The 22,311-nt window shown below is 39.6% G+C and overlaps 1 protein-coding gene across 4 annotated transcripts in view; it reads left to right on the top strand.

Moving 5' to 3' along the window:
* Positions 1–200: 200 nt before the first annotated feature.
* PRUNE2 (prune homolog 2 with BCH domain) overlaps positions 201–22,311 on the top strand; it is a 145,307-nt gene continuing 123,196 nt past the window's right edge. For all 4 annotated transcript variants that reach the window (XM_074569594.1, XM_074569596.1, XM_074569595.1 and 1 more), the window contains exon 1: positions 201–334. In XM_074569594.1, coding sequence (XP_074425695.1) covers positions 299–334 — 36 coding nt within the window. In that variant the 5' untranslated portion in view covers positions 201–298. The remainder of the gene's footprint in view (positions 335–22,311) is intronic.

Raw genomic sequence — 22,311 nt, 5'->3', positions numbered from 1 at the left:
CCAAACCTTTGTCAGGGTCCGCCGGGGTGCGCGGAACAGCGGGGAGCGACATCCCGCTCAGCGGGAGGGCAGGAGGCAGCTGCCTGTCCGCCCGCCGCGGACCTCGCCCCTCCCTCCCCTCCGCGCCCCTCCGCGGGGCAGCGCGCCGGCCCTTGCGGCACGGCCTGACGTCACCGCCCGCGGCGGAGCGGGGCGGAGCGGGGCGGGGCCGCGCTCCGGTGCGGGCAGCGCGGGGGACAGCGGGGGAGCGCGGCGGAGCGCGGCGGTCCTGCCGTCCGTCCCTCCGTCCTGCGGCGCCATGGAGGAGTTCCTGCAGCGCGCCCAGTCCAAGCTGGTGAGTCACGGCGGGCGCCGAAACTTCGCCCGACTTGCCGTTAATGACAGTCACCCCCACTCCCCACCCCCTCGCATCTCCGGGTGCAGCACCCACCAGTGCTCCCCAAAACTTCTCGGAGCGTCTCAAGCAGCGCTGCGGTGCTCGGCGTGGGTCAGCAGGGTCGGGCGGTGGGGAGAGGATGGGGCTTGTGACCTCCGCGTGGGCTGGGGCGTCCTTTGGTGGGTGCGTTTCCTTCTCACACCTTGCTGCCCTCTGGTTATTGCTGAATAATGCTCTGCGTTGCGAATATGCGAACCCGTACTTGACGGGCGTGTGCGTGTGTGTGTGGCGGGGGGGGTGGCAGCGTGCCATTTTGGGATTGTTTGCACGCTCGTAGAGACTTTGGGATGCATCAAGTTGCATAGGTGAATGTGGAAAAAAGATACATCAGAAGTCGCTGAAAAACTGACATTTCTGTAGTCTAAATGTCACTAGGAGTAAGGGATAAGTTTGCATAAGCAAGACTTAAAATAACTGAGGAATATGCAAAGGTGATGAAGGACCAGCCCCGTAACTGTGTCTTGTCTGCTTTAAGTAGTTAATATGGTGTTAGGAATCGCAGAGATACATAGGTCCTGTTCTCAAATGACTCTGTTGGTAGGGCTGTGCTGAAACTGCAGTGCATTTATTTTGTCGACAGTGACTGATAATCTGACCCCAAATAGTGTGTGCTTTTTTCCCCCCATATGTGCAGTGCAAAAGTAGGGTGTTTTTAAGACCAGGATGGCCTTAGGCCAGCTTGCTTCCAATCATGAGTGTTGATTTTTTGTGCAAAGCTTGGTTTTACAGTTATTGCCTTTCATGGGCAGCCTGCACTCCTGCTAGTTATCTCAGCTGTAAGAAATGTGTTCAATTATAGGACTAATAATGGGTTAGTAAAAAAAAAAATCCCATCGCTGCTAATTTTGCCCTGTATTTTTTGGCACTGGGGATCTACGTGCTTGCAGGGATCCCTCCCCACCCTTTAGAGAGTTGCTGTAGATAACTAAATGTAAACTTCATTGTTGATGGTTAGAAACGTAGGGCCCTCCCAGTTTCATAGACCTGTTATGAATCTCTGGAGGGTGAGCAATCATAAAACCAAGATCCTCTTTCTCTGATGGTCATCATTCTCTATATGTAATGATTTGTAAAGGATGGTTTGTTATACCAACTTTAGTTGTCATGCATATTTTGGAAATCAGAGAATTAAGGCATTTTTTTAGAGGACTGGCAAAATAGAAGAGAAAATGAATCCCTTGGTGACTCCCTTAATATTTAACTGTATTGGCAAATGTTGAGGGTAAACATGAGGTGTGTCATCTTGGTTACATGCCAGCTAAGTTGTTTTACTATGTATTTCTAGGAGTTTGTAAAGCGTTTCCCTTGTATTTTCATGTAAAAAGTATAAACTTTGTTAGCCCTCTTAAAAGATACTGCATAGCGCAGTTACAAATACTTAATGTATTTTCACATCAGCATTTCATATATTGCAACATATGAACTGGAGATTTGGTTTTGACAAGTTTCCTGCTCGAGTACATCAAAGGTCGTTTTACTTAATAGACATTAACTATGTTACGATAGCGGTCCCCTCTGCACCGTTAGTAAACGTCAAGCAGAAAGAACAACTTAATTTTACTACTAAAAGCAAATACTGCATTAATCTTTCTGAATAGCTGTTGATAATCAGAAAGGAGTTGTCTGGAAAACTATAATCTGAAGATGCCCACAGATAATAGATAATATTATTTCTTTAATTTAGATGAAATGGGGAGCACAGCAGCTGAACAGTAGCCCTTCTTGTTCCTGCAATGTTGGTTTTCAGAAGAAATGCAGACTTCTCTGTGGGAACTTTGAACTGTGGGAGAAAAATGCATGTTTTGGAAAAGTCTCCTCTACAGGACTATTGCGGGGGAAGCGTCTTTCTGATGTGATGTTTCGTGGTGTGGTTATGTCAGCTGAGCATGTCCAGACAACCAGCATCTGAGCACTGGCCTATTTGGTACAGAAGAGGTTTAGAAATCTGATAGGTTGACTTCAATTTGCCAATTTACTTTGTATCACAGTAGCCTGAAAAAGGTAATCCAGAGTAACTGAAGATTTGCATTCTGCAACACCGAAGGCTGAAGATGTTTTTTCCTTCCAGCTTGGTCAAGCCTTTTGTGGAGAATCTTTCTCTGCCGATGCAAGGTAGCCATAGACTGAGTTGAGGGCAAACAAGGGGCTGTGTTTGGTTTGCCGATGATGTAAGGTAAAGCTGCCTGGGTAAATGGGTGAACAGCTCAGAATTAGTGAGCTGCTGCGTGTTGCTGTGCTACCTCAGCCGTATCTGTGGAAGATGTTAAAGCCTACAGTTGTATCTCAGAGGCCTGATGATGCTGGTCTTTTCACACCTTAGGTAATCTTGTTAGGTTAAACCGATCACAGTGCACTGACTGCATGAGTACTACTCAGCATGAGTAAAGGAAAATTTTCTTTACGCATGAACAATAGTTCCAGAAGAACAATTGCTCCAGACTGTGCAGGATAACCTATTACTGCAAGTGCTTCATCATTCATTTGGGTCTGGCTCCAGCCACAACATTAATCAAAGCTGTTTTTCCACATGGAAAAAATTCTAGCCTTGGAGTATACCACACAAAGGACTTGCACATCTTTTGTTTTCTAAGACTTTTGTATTCTGTACGGTCATTGATTTTTGGAGAGGAAAATTCCCTGAGCATTATCTATTAATAAAGTCTCCATTAGGCTATTCTTTCTTTAAGAAAAATGAATTTTGGTGTTGTGACTTGTCAAGTAGTCATAGAACATTCTCAGTTATTTTTTTAGTACTGATTTTTAAAATTGTTATGTATAATCTATGTAAAACCAAGGGGAGGGGGGGAAAGTTAGTAAGCAAAACATGGCAGAATATAAGAGATGCCGCACGGACATTTTTTGGCACTTACAGTTCAGTCCTGCAGGTTTTTTTCCAGTTTTTCCTCAGTCCAGTAATAATGTGAGAATAGGTGAGATGAGACCAAAGGTCCTTCTAAACCAGCCTTCTGTCTTGGCTAAGGGAGGATTATAAGCAGTAGAATATACAGGTCTGCTCATCAAGTGTTGAAAGCTTAGGTCAAAATGTGTATCTGAACTACTGTGTTAGCCACAGCTAGAGCCATCTTCCATACATTTGGCTACGTTTTCAATTTGTGTCTGTTTTTTGTTTGTTAGTTTTTTAAATCAACTTATGCTTTGACTTCCACCAAATCCCAGAGACAGCGAGTTCTACAATTTTACCGTGTGCTCTGTGTGAGTGGGGCAATATCCCTATTTGTTTACTTTAAACCATCTGCCCGACAATTTTAAAGGGTGCTCCACAGTTCTCATACCTTGAAGGAGTATTTTTTTGTTCACTTTCTCTGTGATGTAAGTTAAGTATTACTTTATCCCCATTCTCTTCTCCCAAACATTTCCAAGCTAAAGTTTTCTATTTCCCCTTCTTACTTGAGCACTATTCTGTCACTCTTACCATCCTTATGGCCTCTCTCTGAAGATTTTATAATTGTATTAACCCTTTGGAAGTTGAGCCCAGAACTGCCTGCCATATTTAAGGCATGAGTGCATAAAAGACTTTGACAGCAGTATAACAACATTCCAGTTTTTTTCCATTTTCTTAAGAGTTCTTGGTGTTCCACTTACTTATTCTGTTCATACTTAGTCTGTTTTACTGTCAGAAAGCATTTTTCTGATGCTTTCAGAGTATCATTTAAAATGAATGCCTGATGTTTTTTCTGCTTAGTAATACCCATTTTAAAACCTGTCTGACTGCGTATGCTGCCTAAATATAATGTAAAAATGGAGGTGAGGTTGTTTCTTCACATTTTCTCTAGTCTGCACTTCTTGGCCCTCATTTCCATTTACTATTTTATTACCTAGAGCCTCAGTGCCATGAGTCCTTTCTGCAGCTCTTGTAGGCAGTTTTAGATTTGACTCTCCTGAATAATCTGGTGTTGTATGCAGCTTTTGTCACCTCATTATTTGCCTGCCTGTCCTACTGGAAGTAATATTATTTATTATTCATGGCTATGAAGAACAGCAGCTATTCCAGCACATATCTTCACAGATTTTTTCCTTCGTTGTGAAGTCTGACCATTTGTTCCTGTCCTTTGTTTCCTAACTTTTAGTTCTTTATTATACCATGAGAGGATTACACCCCATTTTTTTTGGTGATTTGGTTTCTTTACTAGCCTCTAGGAAACTTTTCAATAATATTTTTGGAGACCCAAGTACAATGCATCGATTAGTTTCTCCTCTGCATGCTTGTTGAATTATTCAAAGAACTTTAAAAGATTTTGTACAAAAATGTCATACTTCAGAAAACCTTGCTGTCTGTTCCCCAGTATATTATGTTATCGATATGTTCAGTGGCAATTCAGTCTGTCTCTCACTGGGTTGGACTCTTTTCAGGCACAGCTAAGCTCTCAAGTGGGAGAAGAGTGACTGATGTCAGTACATAATTTTGTATAATTTAATTAGAAAAATAAATCAAAAGTTTAAGCCTTCAGTGTTGTAACCGAAATCATTATCAGAATTATTAGCAAATGTTAAAGGCAACTAAATAGAGAGGTAAAAATTCAGAAATTACTTCTTTAATTCTCTGATGTGAAGTACTGTGTGCTGCATGATGTAGTTAAGTTTGGTATTTTTCGAGTAATCTCATGTGCTTCAGACTGTTTGCAGTGAAGCTGAATGATTGTGAGAAGTTAAATCAAGGGAGTCTGTCAAGAAAGAAGCTGCAAGAATTAATAAATAAATAAATAAATATACAGTAGTCAGAATTCCCCATGAGAGGTGCTGAGACAATGGCTGCAAGCCAGTACTTTTTCCCTGGCCTTAGGTCTGTGCTTAATGGAGAGCCTAATGCTTCATATGCTGGCTTCAGGGAAGTCAAAGAGGACGGAATGAGCCTTGGAAAGGGCTTAATGTGCAGATGATACTGAGATATCCACATACTGCAGTGAACTGCTTCAAACTGGCAATTGAAAGATGGTCCTCCCTCTGCAGAGAATAGCAGATTAGCTGGGGAAACAATCTTTCGAAATGCTGTGTCATCTTCAGCAGTTAACAGCATTTGGAAGAAACCCCAGACCACCCTAAAACTTCAAGTTCTTTTAATCCTTTGCTGCCGTAAGAAAAGAGACTATAATGCTGGACCAATGTTACACCTGGTTGTGGGTGTAATGGACTGGGCAGATAGGGAATTATGGCCCCAGACATATGTGCCCAGAATAAAACTGGACTGCGTGACTGGACATTTTCCAGAGTGAGGGCCAGGCCTTGACCACAGAGATGCCCTTGAGAATTGCAAAAAAAAGGCTTCCAAGGCATTGCTTTGATAGATATGAAAAACGAATGTTCTGCTTGTTTCTAAGGCAAAGAAGTTCAAAGAAAAATTAGTGATGATGGCATGACTTGGGCAGATTTATGTGACCGCAGTTTAAAAACAAGCTGAGTCACTTACGTGTTTATTCATTTTGCCTATTATTTGCCTATCTGGAGTTTTGTTATCATTGATAGGCAGTGGTTACTTTGAAAATAATATTTGATTTGGCTGGAATAAAGTGGTGGCTTTATGGGAAGTGAAAGACATTACAGAAGTGAAGCAGAAGTTATTTTCCTGGAAATTGCTGAGCTTCTCCAAGCAGAGGGATAAAAAAAACTTTCAAACATTAAGACAAGGAATCAAGTCTTAGCCTCTCATGTATCTTCTTTGCGTTAATGCAGCAGCACACAGGGGACCTGGCTCCATTTAGCAGGGCACTTACAGTATGTACAGAATTAAGAGTATGAGTAATGGTATTGACTTCAGTCAGAAAACTCACATGTATAAGTTAAATTGTACATACACCTAAAAATGTTGCAGAATCAGAGTCTTGCAGCTGATTAACCTCTTGTCCCTTAAATCAGTCAGAAGAAACGATGTACTCTGCAGCAGGATCTTCAGAGTCAGGGTTCATTGGTAATGTGGAAAGAAGAGTAACATTGTGCTAACATAAATCTGGGATAAATATTTAAACAAAGAATAGTTGTGACCCATGCTGAGCATATACAGGAATATTAAAGGGCTTACAGAGATAAATGAAATTATTAGAAAAATGTTTTGGGAAACTCTACTGAAGAGTAATTCCAAATATACATTCAATATGAGGAGAAAAATCTGAGAGCATGAAAGATGGAGAAGGAAGTGTCGCTGTAACGCAAATAAGACATGCTTGTAGGGTGATACAAGTGTTAAAATACGTAATTTGGGGATACAGTCTTCATATCCTGTAGTAAGGCAGTGATAAGCCTTTGTATGTATATACACACACATACACATCTTTATTAGGGAGGGTTAAGTCCTACAGACTGAGACTGTCTCTTTTTCATTATCATTATGCAATTTCAAGTGGAATGCTTCCTTCTGTTTTGGGTACCATATAACCAAAATATTTCTAAACTGGAGGAAGAATTAAGAGAATCATAACAAAATGATTTAAAGAATTGATTTCCAAGGAAATAAAAATGAACTTGATTAAATTACTGCTGAGCTGAGACGTGAGAGCAATCTGGATGTATGGGGTACGAAAAGCAATGCAAAGAAGGAATCATTCATTCATGTACACAGGTATAAAGAAGAAACTGCAACTGTTCATATGGATGAACATATGTAAAAATACTTTAAAAAAAACCCCTACAGTGTTAAGGAAAGTATATTGGGTGATTTAATAGCCTTTTACAGTTCCACTAAAGACTACAAACAAATAGCAGAAGCTGAGAATTAAAAATGCTTTTCACCCATGGATTTTCTTGGGTTTGAAGGACAGAAATAACATTTTTAAATGATAGCCTACATACCTTGCCTTTCATCAAGCTCAGGTGCAGTGATACTTTCTCCTTTTTCACAAAAAAAAAAAGTGAAAATGGGAGAATAAAGTACATCTTGGTGAATTTTCCATTGGAGGAGGTGAAGTATATCAGATTAATCAAGATTAAGCCAAATGCTATCCCGAATAACTTTTTGGGTCTTGAATCATTGCATGCGTAGCTGACATACTTTGTTCATTGTTCTATACAGAAACAAATTCCAAAGGCATTTCGGTGCAGTATACATCAATTTGCTACCCGTACTATTATTCAAGTGTGGTACTGTGGTATTGACGGGGATGCTGTTGTGCTAGTATCTATGCAAACACATCATAAAAAATCTGTTCAATCCCTATTTTACAGAAATTGTCCATAAAGTAAGTTGGAAAAAATATAGGAGGAAGCAGATGTATCCAAAGTAGTAGTAGGGTGGTATATAGGTAGGTGCAATAACATTTATGTATCCTAACCTATTTGTTAGCATTTTGGGAAAGGATAGCTTTGAGTAGGAGTTAGGAAAAGGAAGGTGGGGTGGTTTGGAAACATTTGATTTCTCTTTCCGTTCCTCTGCTATTGACTGGCTGGAGACAAAAGTTAGCATTTCATTATTGAATAGGAGATGATACATGAAGCAGAGGAAGGTTTGAAAAGGTTACAAAATGTTGTGTAGGAATTCTACTTAATGTGTTGGAGCAAGGGGAGCCAGGAGAGAGAGGCTTCTGTGGTCGAAGCCAATATGGCAGGGTCAGAGCCACAGACTAGGGGAAGGTTTTCTGCAGCATGGTTCTGGAAACTGCCTGGTTACCTCTGCTGAAGTCAAATAACATTTATGTGATTAAACCATCAGGTGATGATAGCTGGAGTGTTAGGTCTGAGGGTAAATAGGAGAGGTCGATGAGGAAAAAAAACCTGTGGGACTTTGCAGTAGGCAGTATGTGTGCGTTTAAACTGCACATGATGCCAAGATTATGGGCTGGAGCAATGGGTGGGATATTTTGTTGATCCCTATATATCTGTTATATATGTCCCTGTGAGAGAGAGGTGCAGTAAAAGCTCAGCTTTAGCCATGCTGAGTTGGAGTGTATGGTGAGATTGTGCCAGGGAGGCTGGGAGAAGATGTGGGATCTTAGGGGCAGGACCGGAGCAGAACCGAAGTCCCACTTGCCACCTTGGAGTCCAGAGGGAGATAAGGCACAGAGTTTAAATGACTTGATAACATTCCTGTTGTATTCTTTTTCTCCAAGGAAGAGAGCCAGCAACAGTTACACAGGTCCTTAAAACTGGACTGATATCACTTGTTCTAATGAGATACAAAATAGATTGCAGTGCAGTACGGACAGAGGACGAACAGTGAAAAGGTTAGGAACATTTCAGAAAACGATGACGTCTGGATGATGTCAGATAGTTCTCTTTCCTTGTTTACTGTATCATTTGACAGTAACTGAATAATGTGTAATAGACCTAATAGACCTAATGCACTGGCCCAGTTCCATCTTGCACAGTCATAACCTGCTTTTGTACATTCCCTTCTAGCCTCAATTTATTAGTCTTAAGCCTCCTTACGTCAGCTTCTGTCTAGAGCACAGTGAGATTTTGCAGTATTAGTGACATGATTTACCTGTTTAGCACTGCTTAGGAAATTTTGATTTTGGTGTATTTTGATAGCAATAATTGTGTATATGTCTTTTTGTAATTGACACAGTTTTGATTCTGTTTTAGTTCTCTGTGTATGCAGTGCCTGACACTAATTAACTAAGTTAGCCACTGAACCAGCCTGTGTTTAAGTGACAGACCATCATGCTGAAGTGACTTTTTCCCTAATGGTTAATCTCATGTCCTGGTTTGAGGTAGAATAGAACCAAGTTTCTTTTCTGTAATTTTACTTTTCAGTTAAGCCTCTTCTAACTCTCTGAAATTAACAGTGTATTTTTCAGTCAGAGTCTGTTTTTAGCAGATAATGTGCAGGGTTTATAGTTAATACCAAGGAATGGTATGCAGAGTGGCTCCTGCTTATACTTATTGCTGCAATACCCAAGATCAGCTCCCTGTGTTATGTACCACATTGGAGGGTCAGAAGTGGAAGAGCACAGAGGGGTCGCACCTGCGGGGAGGAGCAGACAGGACAGGTGACCCAAAACTGACCCATCCTGTCACCCAGGGGTGTTCCATCCTGTCTGCATCATGCTCAGTATAAAAGCTGAGGGATCAAAGGGGTCAGTCTCCTTCAATGGCCGGTGTCCGAGGAGGACTCTGTCTGTTTGTCTGCCTTTGATCCCAATCTGTGCATTTGTGAATCCAGATCGATAATCCAGTTCCCGTCCATCACTGAGTCCAGTCTGGGACTTTCCCTGTGCTGGCCAGTGATGTGATCATCATCCTGGGAGCTGGATATGGTTTTGTATGTATTTCATTATTTTCTTATTGATATTACTATCTTTTCTTTTTATTATTAATATTCATTAAAGTAATTTCTGTTTTCTTTTCAACCCGTAAGTCTCTCTTATTCTTTCTCTCTTCTCTGGGAAGGGAGAGAGGTTAAAGAGAGCATCTGTCGTTTGTTTAGTGGCCAGCCCAACCCAGACCACGACAGTTGATCTTACTGCGTTACATTGTGGTACAGAGCACAAGAACTATTACACTTAATGTATACTTTCTTGCTCTTGTACCATAGTGATTAAAAAATGCTGTGTGAAGATGAGTTGGTAGGGAAGAAAAATCACAGAATTGTAGGGGTTGGAAGGGACCTCTGGAGATCATCTAGTCCAACCCCCGTGCCAGAGCAGTAAACTTCCAAGTTGTTGCTTCAGATACTACCATGCTTTCATAACTCAGGGAAGTAAGTGGAGACACAGAGTCTAGCTGGTGTGCTGACAGAGAAAGGCATATTCTGCTTGGTGAACCATGTATGCTCTTCTGCAGTCAGTGGGACTGGAGGAAAGAAAGGAACTTTTGAGATTTTCTGTTTTTTTTTTTTTTTTTTTTTTTTTTTTCTAAGGGAAGCAGAATTGCTCCATTTGGAATGTATTTGACTCTTTGTGAAGCAGTGATAAATCGTAAACTTTCAAACACTTGGAGGGACAGTTTCTCCTAAATATAGACAGTTGGCAAATGATCAGTTGACTGATTCAGCAGCCTTTATTTTACTTAACAAAGGTTTCAACGCTGAAAGTCATTTGCAGGTCTGGCTAGATTACCGCTGAGTCAGATGGAGTGCAGTGATAGGTTAACTTGCTGGAAAAGTATACTACTATTTTTGATGATGCATGTTTGCAGTCCGTAGAAGTTTCACGTATGTTTACCTAGTTTTCTTACAGATAAATCTCTTCAAGACTGTATCCTGAGTATTCACACTACTCAGAAGGGCAAGTGGCTTTACGTGAGGTACCGGTGCATTTAAGAGGTTTATGTCTGTGTGAAATCTTGTAAAAGTCAGCCTGACCGCTTCCTACATGGTTTACATGTTTGAAGTGAATAGTCTTATCAAGTTAAAAGACCAGATATGATTTTAAAACCACTCTTTCACTTCGAGCCTCTGTCTGTTTTTGGATTTATTTCTCTGTTGCTTTGAGTTTTTGGTCTTTTAATTCAGCAAGCATAAAATCAATCAAAACCCATTCAATCAAAAGAACTTTAGTGCTGAAAACAAGGAAAATTTCCCCTTTTTGCGAAGATGGACTTAGCTGTCCTTTCTCTTGACTTAGTTGAGATAATAGCTGTGGTAATTTTTTCACTAGCAAAAATGCTGTAATTCAAGTTTACCTGAATAACAGGTTTATTATTTTTTTCCTTCAAAATGAATTACTCATTCAATTTGTGAGGGGTTTGTATCATTGAGGCGTAGTCTGTGGTAAGGGATTGTATCCTTCCTCTCTGCTACCCCTCAGGGAAATGTGTGCATTTATCTCTCTGTGATACAGTGGAACTGTAGAGGCTAATGATAGATAAACTGAGCAGTTGCTGCAGCCAGCTTAAAAATTATGCATCTTGGCTATTTTTTACATAAACGTTGTTTTGTATATGAGAGGAAGAGGTGTGGGATGGCTTTATACAATTCTTTGCTTTGTGCATATTTCGAGAGGTTTGCTACATAAACTCATATAAAAACAGTTCCATGCTACTCTGTGGAATTTTTTCCCACCATTGAGAATTTGATGCACACTAGAACTTCCCCATTGTCAGTCTTAGGAAGAATAAGCAAAAGCAGTGACTTCATTTATTCTTTGGAAGTGTGGCGTAACTGTGCATTAAAGTATTCATTCCAGGGAGGAGAGGGTGGTGCAGATCGGAGTTCTAGTCTTTCATCTCCAGAGACGTGGACTCGTATCTTGTTTTAGATTGCATGTGAAAATGAGTTAAGTGATCTAATCTTAGCAGCTATTTGTTCACCTCCCAAAATCATTGCACAGTTTTCAACTGGCAGCGTTTGCACAGTGGAAGAGGGATTTCTAAGGCCGAGTCTGAAGTTTTTTGGTTGATCTGTTTTGTAAAGTTTGTGCAATACTTGTTCGTATGACCCTGTCTCAATAGCAAAGTGTTGAGCCTTCATTTAAAACAACAAGCAACCAAACCAAACCAGCCATCAACTTAACCGCCCTCCCCCCGCCCCCCTTCCCCTCACTGTGTGAGAATTGGGCCGGTTACAATCTCACAGTCTGAAAAGATAATTTATTTACAGATTCTAAATAAAACACAAATTGCAGCTGATAGAGAAAATGAACTGATGTAAAGAAATATTTTTAATTACGTTTAGGTAAGTATCAAGACTGTGAAATCTGCTTGACTGAAGAAAGCTGGAAAGGGGCTTTTTACAAGGGCATGTAGTGATAGGACGAGGGGTAATGGCTTCGAAATGGAAGAGGGTAGGTTTAGATTAGATATCAGGAAGAAACTCTTTACTGTGAGGGTGGTGAGGCACTGGAACAGGTTGCCCAGAGAAGCTGTGGATGCCCCATCCCTGGAGGTGTTCAAGGCCAGGCTGGATGGGGCTTGGAGCAGCCTGGTCTAGTGGGAGGTGTCCCTGCCCAGGGCAGGGGGGTTGGAACTAGATGATGTCTAAGGTCCTTTCCAACCCGAACCATTCTATGATTCTGTGTGCACTCTGATCTTGTTTCTTGAGCAAGTTAAAGCGTATGGCTTACTAGTTATGGAAACAGTTTATATGCCATTTCTGTCTTCCATATCTGCCCCCATATAAAATAATTTGAATGTGTCTCTTTGCCTAATTGTCTATGGTGGCAGAAATCATTGCTTGAGAAAACTTTCAGGTTGTTTTTTTTTTTAACCAGTCATCTTGTAGAATTTATTTGAGATTGTATTCTTGCTGTCAGATGCCTTGCAACTTTTCTATTAGGTTGCGAATTCAAGTTCTGCTTTGTGTTACCGTGGTGAAAATACAGTAATGCCAATTCTGGTAGCATTAGTTTATGTTTATACTGAGAAACACAGAAGAGACTGGTTTCAGTGTGCTAAAATGGAACACTAAATATAAAAATGCTCTCTTTTAATGCAGACAGCAATAAGCAGATGAACTTACCTTCATATTTCCTTTTCTCCTCAACTTTGCAGCTTCCAAAGAGGGGAAAGGAATGAGATCTTTATTTATATATTTAAGATATTTTCTTTTTCCTTTTTCCTCCTCCTGCTTTCTCTCCTTTCCTGCCAGTGGGATATTTGATAGTCAGAGCCATAATATTGCCATGTGGCTTTTAGGAGTGGGGGCGTACATACCAAACTGTGCAAAATGGGTATAGTCTCTCAGTAAATTTCAGCTGTTTCAGCCCTTTGTAGTGTACTTTGTGGTTCTCCACGAGTGCTTGTAATATTGCAGTTTGTCATTTCCTTCTGTGCCAGCCAATGAGGTACAGGTTGGTTCTGTGTAGTTTAGGTTATATTAGCCTTTTGGCTTATGATTGTCTATGAACTGCCATTTTCTGTGCTGCCTAACGACATGCTGTCCATTGCTACACAACCAGACAGTTCATCCTGTCTGACTCTGAGGTTATTTCTCTTTGTATTTTCCTGCACTGGAAAATAAGCAAGAATGCTAAACGAGATATGAAATGACATTCTAAATTTTTCTAGCTTAATTACATGTATCCTCTGTTGTTAACTGAGTGCTTAATCACTTACTTTTTAAGCTAGGTAGATACTCATTTCAATTCTTTGCACATTTCAGTTTTTCACAGCTTCGATTGGTGCTGTTTGATGATGTTGTAGAAAAAGCAACCTAGTTAGTTGCCATATTAAGTAGTGATTATAATCTAGCTGCTTCTCTCCCAAACAGATAATAATTACTGATGTTGAATTAACCTAAGTCTGTAAGAGCAGAATGTACTCTTTGCTTCCATAAATGAGAAGTGGTTATACAAATGAAGCTTATGCGTAATCGAGAGACAAGGAATTCTGCTTAAGAGATGCTAGGATTATGGCAGAAAGCAGGAAAAACCCAGCACTATTTCATAGCATTGTTTTGAGCTGAGGCAGCAACCTAGTGGTACAATAGCAGAAGTTAAGCTGGGGTAGTAATCTGACATGTTCTGTCTAATTTGAAAGCTTAAAAGGTGATATAATAGATTGCACTCCAAGCACTGTAAGGTGAGAACATCTCTCTCAGGCACCTGAAAACTTCTGTTACAGATTTATTGCATTGTGAGAACATGTGACTCGCTTCAAAGTACAGGTTTGATTTTAATGTTTCCAAAGTGACTACATAGATCCTTTAGGTAGAGAGCATATATGTTAGCAAAAGAAAAGAAGCCAAGATAGAGGACACTAGAAGGAAGGTGTAAAGACTGTGGCTGTCCAACCTGACATCCCAGCTGTACCAGTTTTCGCTTAGCCCATATTATTAAATTACAACTTCAATCTAGTTCACTTGCTTGTGTGCTTGCACCCTCTGTCACTCGCACGCACAGAGAGAAACACAAATCCTCTCTCTGTAAGTGGGTTAATGGACTAGGGAGCCCTTGGGCAGAGTTCTACACCTGACTGCAGTGCGAGGCGACTTCTGAAATCCCACTGAACCAGCGGGGGGATGCCGCCTGTGTTTTGTGCATGCACATGCACGTACGTGCACTGGTATGGATGCTGTAGAGCATCTCCCAAAAAGTATGACTGGTGTCAAGCTCAGGTGGTGCCAGGGGGTGCAGTGTGTTGTATGTCCCACTCATCTCTAGGGAGGCTTCTTCTCGGAATTATTGACGTGTGCAAGAAAACTCCTGAGGTGACAGGAGCGGAGACCTAACTGAATAAGTCTGGTCTGGTTGGCATCTTTCATAGGTATTAGAAATACTGTTCTCTTAGATAAATCTACATAACTAAAGAAAGGGGAAACTAGACTTTCCTTATGCCCCTATTTCATGCTATAGCTTTTGCCTTTCCGACAAAAACTGTTCGAGAAGTAAAGTACTCTTAATGATCTATTTTCTCTTTAATTTGAAGACCCCAAGGGCAAGACTTCTAAAGACCAGCTAAGGTCACTTGGATTGCTCAGCTTGGAGAAGAGAAGGCTGAGGGGTGATCTCATCACAGTCTACAGCTTCCTCAAGGGGGGCAGTGGAGGGGGAGGTGCTGATCTCTCTCCCGTGACCAGCAATAGGACACGAGGAAATGGAATGAAGAGAAGCTGCATCAGGGGGAGTTCAGATGGGACATTAGGAAAAGGTTCTTCACTGAGAGGGTGGTTGGTCACTGGAACAGGCTCCCCAGGGAAGTGGTCATGGCACCACACTGTCAGAGTTCAAGGAGCATCTGGTCGACACTCTTAGTCATATGGTTTAGTTTTAGGTAGTCCTGCGAGGTGCAGGAAGTTGGACGCAATGATCCTTATGGGTTCCTTCCAACTTGAGATATTCTAGGAGTCTATGATTCTATGAAATATGAAGAGATCTTAATTCTTCCTTTGAAACTAAAAGAAATATGGTAAACAAATTTTTGCAGGCTTTTCTACAAAACCTAAAAGAGATCGGTTCTTCCATGTAGTCATAATTTGGCATGGTCTTATGTGTATTTTCAAGGCTGGATATTAGTAAGTGTCTCATTGAGAGATACTTTTCAGAGCATCGCAGGTTCTTGAGAAAGCATTTCAAGTCAACTAACTGTCATTTTTAACAGGAAAGAGAGGCTAAGCTCCGTCCCCCAGAGATCCCAGCAGAATCCACAGCTGCAGTAAACAGAACAAGTGACTGGATGTCACCGACACTGTACACAGCTATAGCTGAGAGATCATTTATCTTCAAGTTAAAAAGATTTAGCCCTCACAGTGGGCTATTCATCTCTGACAGTCTACAGAAGCTAAGGCGTGGCATGCTTTCTAATTCAAATATGCTTCTTTTTTTTTTTTTTGTGGAAGAGTAACACGCCATTGTATTTGTTTTGAGAACCCCTTAACACATTTCTGAATGTTTAGAAAGCAACCCATTTTTGTGATAATTTTATGTGAGTTAGATTGATAGGTGATAGAAGAGCATGTTGTGTGCACTGAGAGTTAGAAACCACTGCTGTAATAAGAAAAATAAGCAAAAGCCTATAAGAACAGGTAACAGGCAGGGCAAGGGAATTTTTTTTGCACTCTCTGCATCCTTACAGAATACTTGGGTACTTGCAAGGCCCATTCTATCCCTGTGCATTAACACTGGATACTATTTTGAACAAGATTATGGTCTGACACTTTAAAGTTAGGGATAGCTTCCTGGAAATCATGGAACTTTATATGAAATGATTGGTGAGTGAGACAGGGTCAAGGCCAGGGAGTGAAAACTACACAAAAAATAAAACACAAAAAAACCAAAAAAAAATAAACAAACAAAAAAAGAGAAAAGTGGGAGGTAGAATGATAATATGAAAGATATTATGTATTGAATGCGGAAGTCTCCTACTTGGTTCCTGGTTCTGTCAAGAATCTAAATAAACTTGAAAACTTGACTTGAGTCTTGAAAACTTCCTTCTTTCCCTATGCTTACATTCTCTGTCTGCAATTTTTAGTTACTATTGTTAGAGAGATATTAATTTCAGGGGCCCAACTTTACATAATTGCAAATGTTTCTGAGGGCATTTAATTAATGTAAATCAACATGCATAAAGTTTAAAATAGCTCAAACCCACTGAGCTTTAGTAACTAGGTCTTTTTCTTGGCAAGCCCATATAAAAACACCTGTATAGATTTAATAGTTTTACGGGGAGGCCAGAGAGCAGTGTAAATCAAGGGGACCAAATGTCAGTTGGAATTAGTGGGGTGTTTCCAGTCACAGAGAGATGGGTTTTCCCATCCCTCTCGTCTTTGGTGCTTGTAGCTTCTGTTGCGGAATGGTGTGTGAGAAGAAAGGTTTTTCTATTCGTTCTGAAGAAGGCCATGCTAAGCCACAATGTTATTTCTGTTTTTGACAGGGTGGTCTGTCATCCAGCATCTAATACAAAAGCTGTCTAGTCTCTATCTCTTAAAACACATCTCTTGCAAGTACATCAACAAGTCTGATTTTAGTTCTTTATCATCTGCCCTTTAATTACAGAAATTAGTGCCAAATCCTAGAATTGGACTTGCTATCAGTGGGGAGAAAAAGGAAGACACAGAACATCAGTGTGATGTGTTCTTTTTAGCTAGTGATAGTCTGTAAGGTAAATGTGCTCAGTAAGTCAGGTGCGATACCTTTTTTATCCCTGTCCTCAGGCCCTCATAGCTGCTGTACCAGGAAACCAGTAGAAGGGTGGGAAAAGAGTTGGGTTTAATTAGTTCTGTTTCTGCAGTGCTGGTAGTGAGGAGAACTGGAGCAAACATGCAAAGGACTGGCCATACAATCTCTGAGGTGGGGATGGAAAACAGGATCTCTCTCTGCTTGTGAACAACTTCTATGTGGAGCATTAATTCTTAAACAGGTATTCCTCATATTTAAAGCCTTATAAACTTACACAGTAGTTGTTCTTAAATAAGAGGTTATTAAATAGGGGGATATGCAGATACTCTGTCCTGCTGAACATAGCCATCATGCGTAGATGAATATGTACGTGCACACACCAATGCCTGGCATGTAAAGTGTCCATACCTGTAGGCAGTTTTGCATCTGTACTTTAAGGGTCTTACCTTTTGATGGTAAAATAAAACTGTGCTCCATAGAGGTTACTGTAACCTCATCGCATCACAGACGTAAAAATTTAGGGTTTTTTTAATAGAAATATGTAAATCCTCAAAAACATAAAATATAGTAATTTTTTAAAATGGGAAAGACATTTAGGAGTGAAAAGTCAATAATTTTGGGAATTTGGAGATGGGAGCTTGGCTAAATTACAATTTGTACAGTAAAGTTTGAAGAAAGGGCAAAGTATCTTTACCAAGATCAATAATAAGAAATCAAGTAAGTAGCACTGGCACAGCTCAGCACTCTGTGGCAAGACCAAAGGTATTTTGGAGGAAATAGGAGAAATATACTAATGCTACTTGAGAAAGCTGCTAAGCTTTGTGCTCTTTCTGCAACTTTAATTTGAGGTTCAGTTTGAGCTGTAGTTGGTACTAATGTCAGATCTGTGGTATTTGGAGAATCAGTTGCACTTACATAGCATTAAAAAGGCACTTTAGTATCTGGGAACAATGTTATTTCGTATCTGGGAACCATACTGTACTGCTCTGTTTCATTTGGACAGAATTTCTGAAATGTCTTGCCTTTTTTCTTTTTTCTTTTTTTTTTTTTTTTTTTTCCCTCTTTGGCTTTCTGAATGTTTATGCTGAGCCTTTGCTAGTTTAATTTTTGGGTACTGACTGTCATATTATTTGTATCATTTAGCCATGACGGATGAAGGAAGTGCTTAGGCAGGGATGATACTTGTCTTTGTGTCCTGCTATTTGTAATGTATTCAGACTTCCAAATCTGATTGTAATTTTTTCTAAGGAGTTATATATTAAGAGATTTTGCTATTTAAATATTTTCTACTACATTCTCTGAATGTTGTTTTCTATGCTGAAGCATTCCTGAAAAGAGAATTCCGTTCATGAGGAGCAGTTACATGTAGATTTCATTTAACTGTATTGCAAACTTTCCCCATGTCATGCATTTTTAAATGGCATTTTGAGTTTCCTCTTATTGTTAAGCACAACTACCATTTTGTATCACATTAATTGATTTCACAGACTGAATGTCAGCAGAGGAAAAACTGCAGGTTTTCTTGCTAATGTGAAGCATGTTGCATAGCCCAAATGCTTCACAATATCCCCTTCATAACAAAATAGATATTTTGTCTCATAGTCTTATTAAAACATGTATATATGTTGCTACCTATGTATCTTATATACTGTTTTTAAAGAAAAAAATTAATCACACATTGAACTTTCTATTTTGATGCTAATTGTGATAACCACCGTAATTATTAGCATCCCCAGTCGATGGAAATCATTACAGTGTCTTTGTATGTCTGGTTTTAAAATCACAGGAATGCAATATTCATGTGACTTCAGCAAATGGACATGGATCTCCTGATAGCCATAACAGTCTATTTTTATAAGTAGACCTCATTCTCAAAATTTGCTTCTCATCTATTGCTGCGCCTGTGACTCAAATCACAAAGCCTCTGCGGGTTGGTCCTTGTATAAATATAAATGGCTTACTAATCTGTTTGAGTAATCATGTAGTGGAATATCTCAAATCTCTTTCAAGTCAGTATTTTCTTTTAAGACCTGGTGCGCTTTTTTATTCAGGAGTGGCAAGTATATGTTGGTATTTATATGTATAAACTCCCACCTGGGGCCAGAGATTGCATGTTCAAATACAACTGCGTGTAAATATGTTGCCATTATACCTTATCCTCTTTGACTGATCCTGAGAAAAAATATTGTTCTATTTAGCTGGTAAAAGAAAGGGAAGAATTATGCCATGTTTATTTTTAACAGACTTTCCTAATTCCATTAATGTTGAACAGGTATCCTTTCAGCAGCAGTAGAAGGCCAACACATGCTTGCCGTATAAGGGAAAGAAAGCTACACATTTTTCCTCTTGTTCTTTCTGTGCAAAATGCTTTTATTACATAAAATGCTGTGTAGTAGTCCTCTGATGTGCTGAGATTTATGCAGTTAACTAAGAAATAATATGCTAAAGAAACGTCAGATTGGGAACGGAGAGTGACCTTACACTGAAAGCCATGAAATCATTACCTGTTTCTAATGTTACCGCTGTTCCTGTTCTGAAAAGTGTTTAATTGGATGCTTGTCAGTATCTCCAAGGGTGATGAATCCCTTTTTTTAACACTTTGAACACTTTGAATACAGTGGAATTCTAGTTTGTGTGTTGCAGCATTCTCACAGCTGGAAACACAGAAGTTGTCGAATTGTCACAGACTGAATGTCCGTGTGATGGAGTATGTTGTGTCACTAGTCACTGAGGTAGGGTTTAACTAGAAGCAAATTCTAAATGCCCCACCAGTGTTCTCAGATTTTACTGGTAGAAAAGTGTGGGTCTGGCTGCTGTGATCAGTCTTGTGCATCAGATTATTTTGGCTTGCCTGAGTCCCTTTTATGTACTTAGGTTTGGGGGTTTGGGGTGGGGTTTTTTTGTTGGTGGTTGGTTCAGGTTTTTTCCCCCCATGCCCAGAGATTTGAGAACTTCTCTCTGTGCAAGGAGGGATGTTGTGCTCTTGGATTTTTTTACCTTTAGAATCACTTTGAGCAAGTTTAGACTTCTGTGATTCAGTGGAAGTAAGGTATTAGCCTGAGAGGAAGCAGATTGTCCTTTGCTAGCTAACGTATCTCTCCTTACCATTGGACCCTTTGTTCTTAACTGCAGCAGACAGAGAAATCAATTGGTTCTGCTTTTCCTAGCAGTGTGCTCTTCAGTTGAAAACAAGAGCTTGATTGCTGAGGAAAATCAAGGGTTTTTCCCTCATGTCGGGGAGGATGCAGTTATCAGTGTTCTCCATAGATTAAAAATACATCATAGTGTGTTAAGCATAAAGCTAGAAGATATTGTTGATCTGTCAATTGAACGGTAAAGTTGAAATATTAATGTAATTTATTTTGTTTGTCATTACCGTATTTTTTTCTAAAATATCTTTATCTTTTGAAATGGCTAGGGCAGCAGATTTGCCAGGAATGATGAATTGCCCATTTTGGTGTTAACTGAGAGGATTCAGCAAAGCTATCGTTGAAGACGATGTCTTACTTAATCAGTTGTTAGTGTCTCTTCGTATGTGCATTTGTCAATTTATATCTACTGTTTCCTCCTGCTTAATAAAATTTCAAATAATACATTGAAAACCTTAGTCAACGTGGATGAAACTGCGCCAAACCTTAAACAAAAAAAAAATCTCTTCTAAGTGTGTTCTTTATTCTTATATTCTGTTAATGCTTACCAAATTTTTAAACAGAAATGAATGGCATAACATATCTTTAAAAAATATTTTTTATAGCTTTAAAATAGAAACACTGCTTCAACTTACTTTGTAATTACACCTTAAATGATTTTTTTCTATTATTTTCCATACTTTTAGAGCAATAGTTGATATGCTGACCATGAAGATCATCTTTAATACTATATACTCTCTATTTCTATGGTTCTTCTCCATATAACTTGTCTTTTATGAGATGAAACTGCACCACTGTGCCAGATAAAGTCTGTCTGTGCACTCAGTAGACTATTTATTAGTTCACCTTTGTTCAAGGTGGGGTTTTTTTTGGTAGCTACAGTGACAATCTGGCTACATAGCTCTGTGTGAGAAGGATGTGTTTATTGTATTGTGGTTCTTGAGAGATCTTGGCTGTGCTAGAACATTACTGTGCTGGCCAGCAGAATTAACATAATTTGTTCCTTCTTTTTTTTTTTTTCTGTACCAATTGTCCTAGTGCATTAAATTTAAAACATTGGCTCCGGTACACGTATGTTCTACGTGAAGACAAAAGATTGTGAAATGGAGCTGTTGTTCAGAGGGGCTATAAAAACCATCACTGTAAATATTGTTTGCAGTGTCACCATCTGTATGTCAGTTCAAGGTGGCATTGACACTATACAAGAGTAATAAGGCAGGAGTCTTACCCAAAACATGTAACCTCTAGATTCTTATTTTGGGGGGTGGGGAAGAGAGCACTGTGGGGCTTTAACTATTGCAGTGCTGAACTCTGATGTGCAAGAAGGAATGGGAAATGCATATTTGAGTATATTTCCTCCTATAGATCTTGCCCAGCTTGCCCCAGGTGTAGAAGATAATCATGATTCCACCTTCTGATAACTTTTTGCTTCCTCTGGAGGATATTTTTCAAAGTGATTAGTATTTCTTCCAGTGCTTTTACTGTTTTTCCATTGTCAGTTGCACTGGACAAATACAAGTATCAGATTCAGTGTTTTCCCTGATGCACTACATTTTCATAGAAAGACATTTACGAAATAGGTCCCTGCTCTAAGCTTATTTTTTTCCTGAAAAATCTTATATTGTTAGCAGTATTTTAAATGTTTTCCCTGGAACCCAAACACTCCATTTCAGTTTCCTACATTTTTATCATTGAATGTTAAAAGAGAAAATTTTTCAATAAATTAGGACTAATGTTACATTTTTTTAAATAGGACCATTTACGGATTTTTTGTTTTTACAGAAGTGTATTTTACCTGTTCTATCTCATTAGAAGGAAAACTGACATCAGCACAGCAAAAATTAATGTTTTAGATTGCTACTGTATATTGCCTTTCAGCACACTTTAATTAAAGTGGCATTTGTTTGTCCTATAATATCACCATTCCCTAATCAATGTACTGAGCAAGCACCATGGTGACAAGATAAGTTGCTTTGTTTTGTTCCATATGTCTGTGTTCCAAATTTTCCATAGTTTTAATTGGTTCCCTGCAGAATAACATTTACAAGCATATGGTATGGAAAATGCTGACTGCATTTGTTATCATATATTTTAGTACATTGGTGGCACTAGATCACTAAGCCTTTAAATGTGATTATGAGGTTATTTAATGCAGTCAATAGTGTGCTCAAAACACAGCAAAAATCTGCAGTGAGCCAAATGGTATCAAGGAAATATGTTTGAATGCCTTCTTAATGCTTCAAGGATGGATGGGGAAGTCTGATTCAGAAAAGGTTCTGGGTAATGT

This window comes from Larus michahellis, chromosome Z (assembly GCF_964199755.1).
Source record: "Larus michahellis chromosome Z, bLarMic1.1, whole genome shotgun sequence".
NCBI classification, from domain to species: Eukaryota; Metazoa; Chordata; class Aves; order Charadriiformes; family Laridae; genus Larus; species Larus michahellis.
The sequence above is the reverse complement of the archived record's forward strand: the minus strand, read 5'-3'. Positions and strand labels throughout refer to the sequence as shown.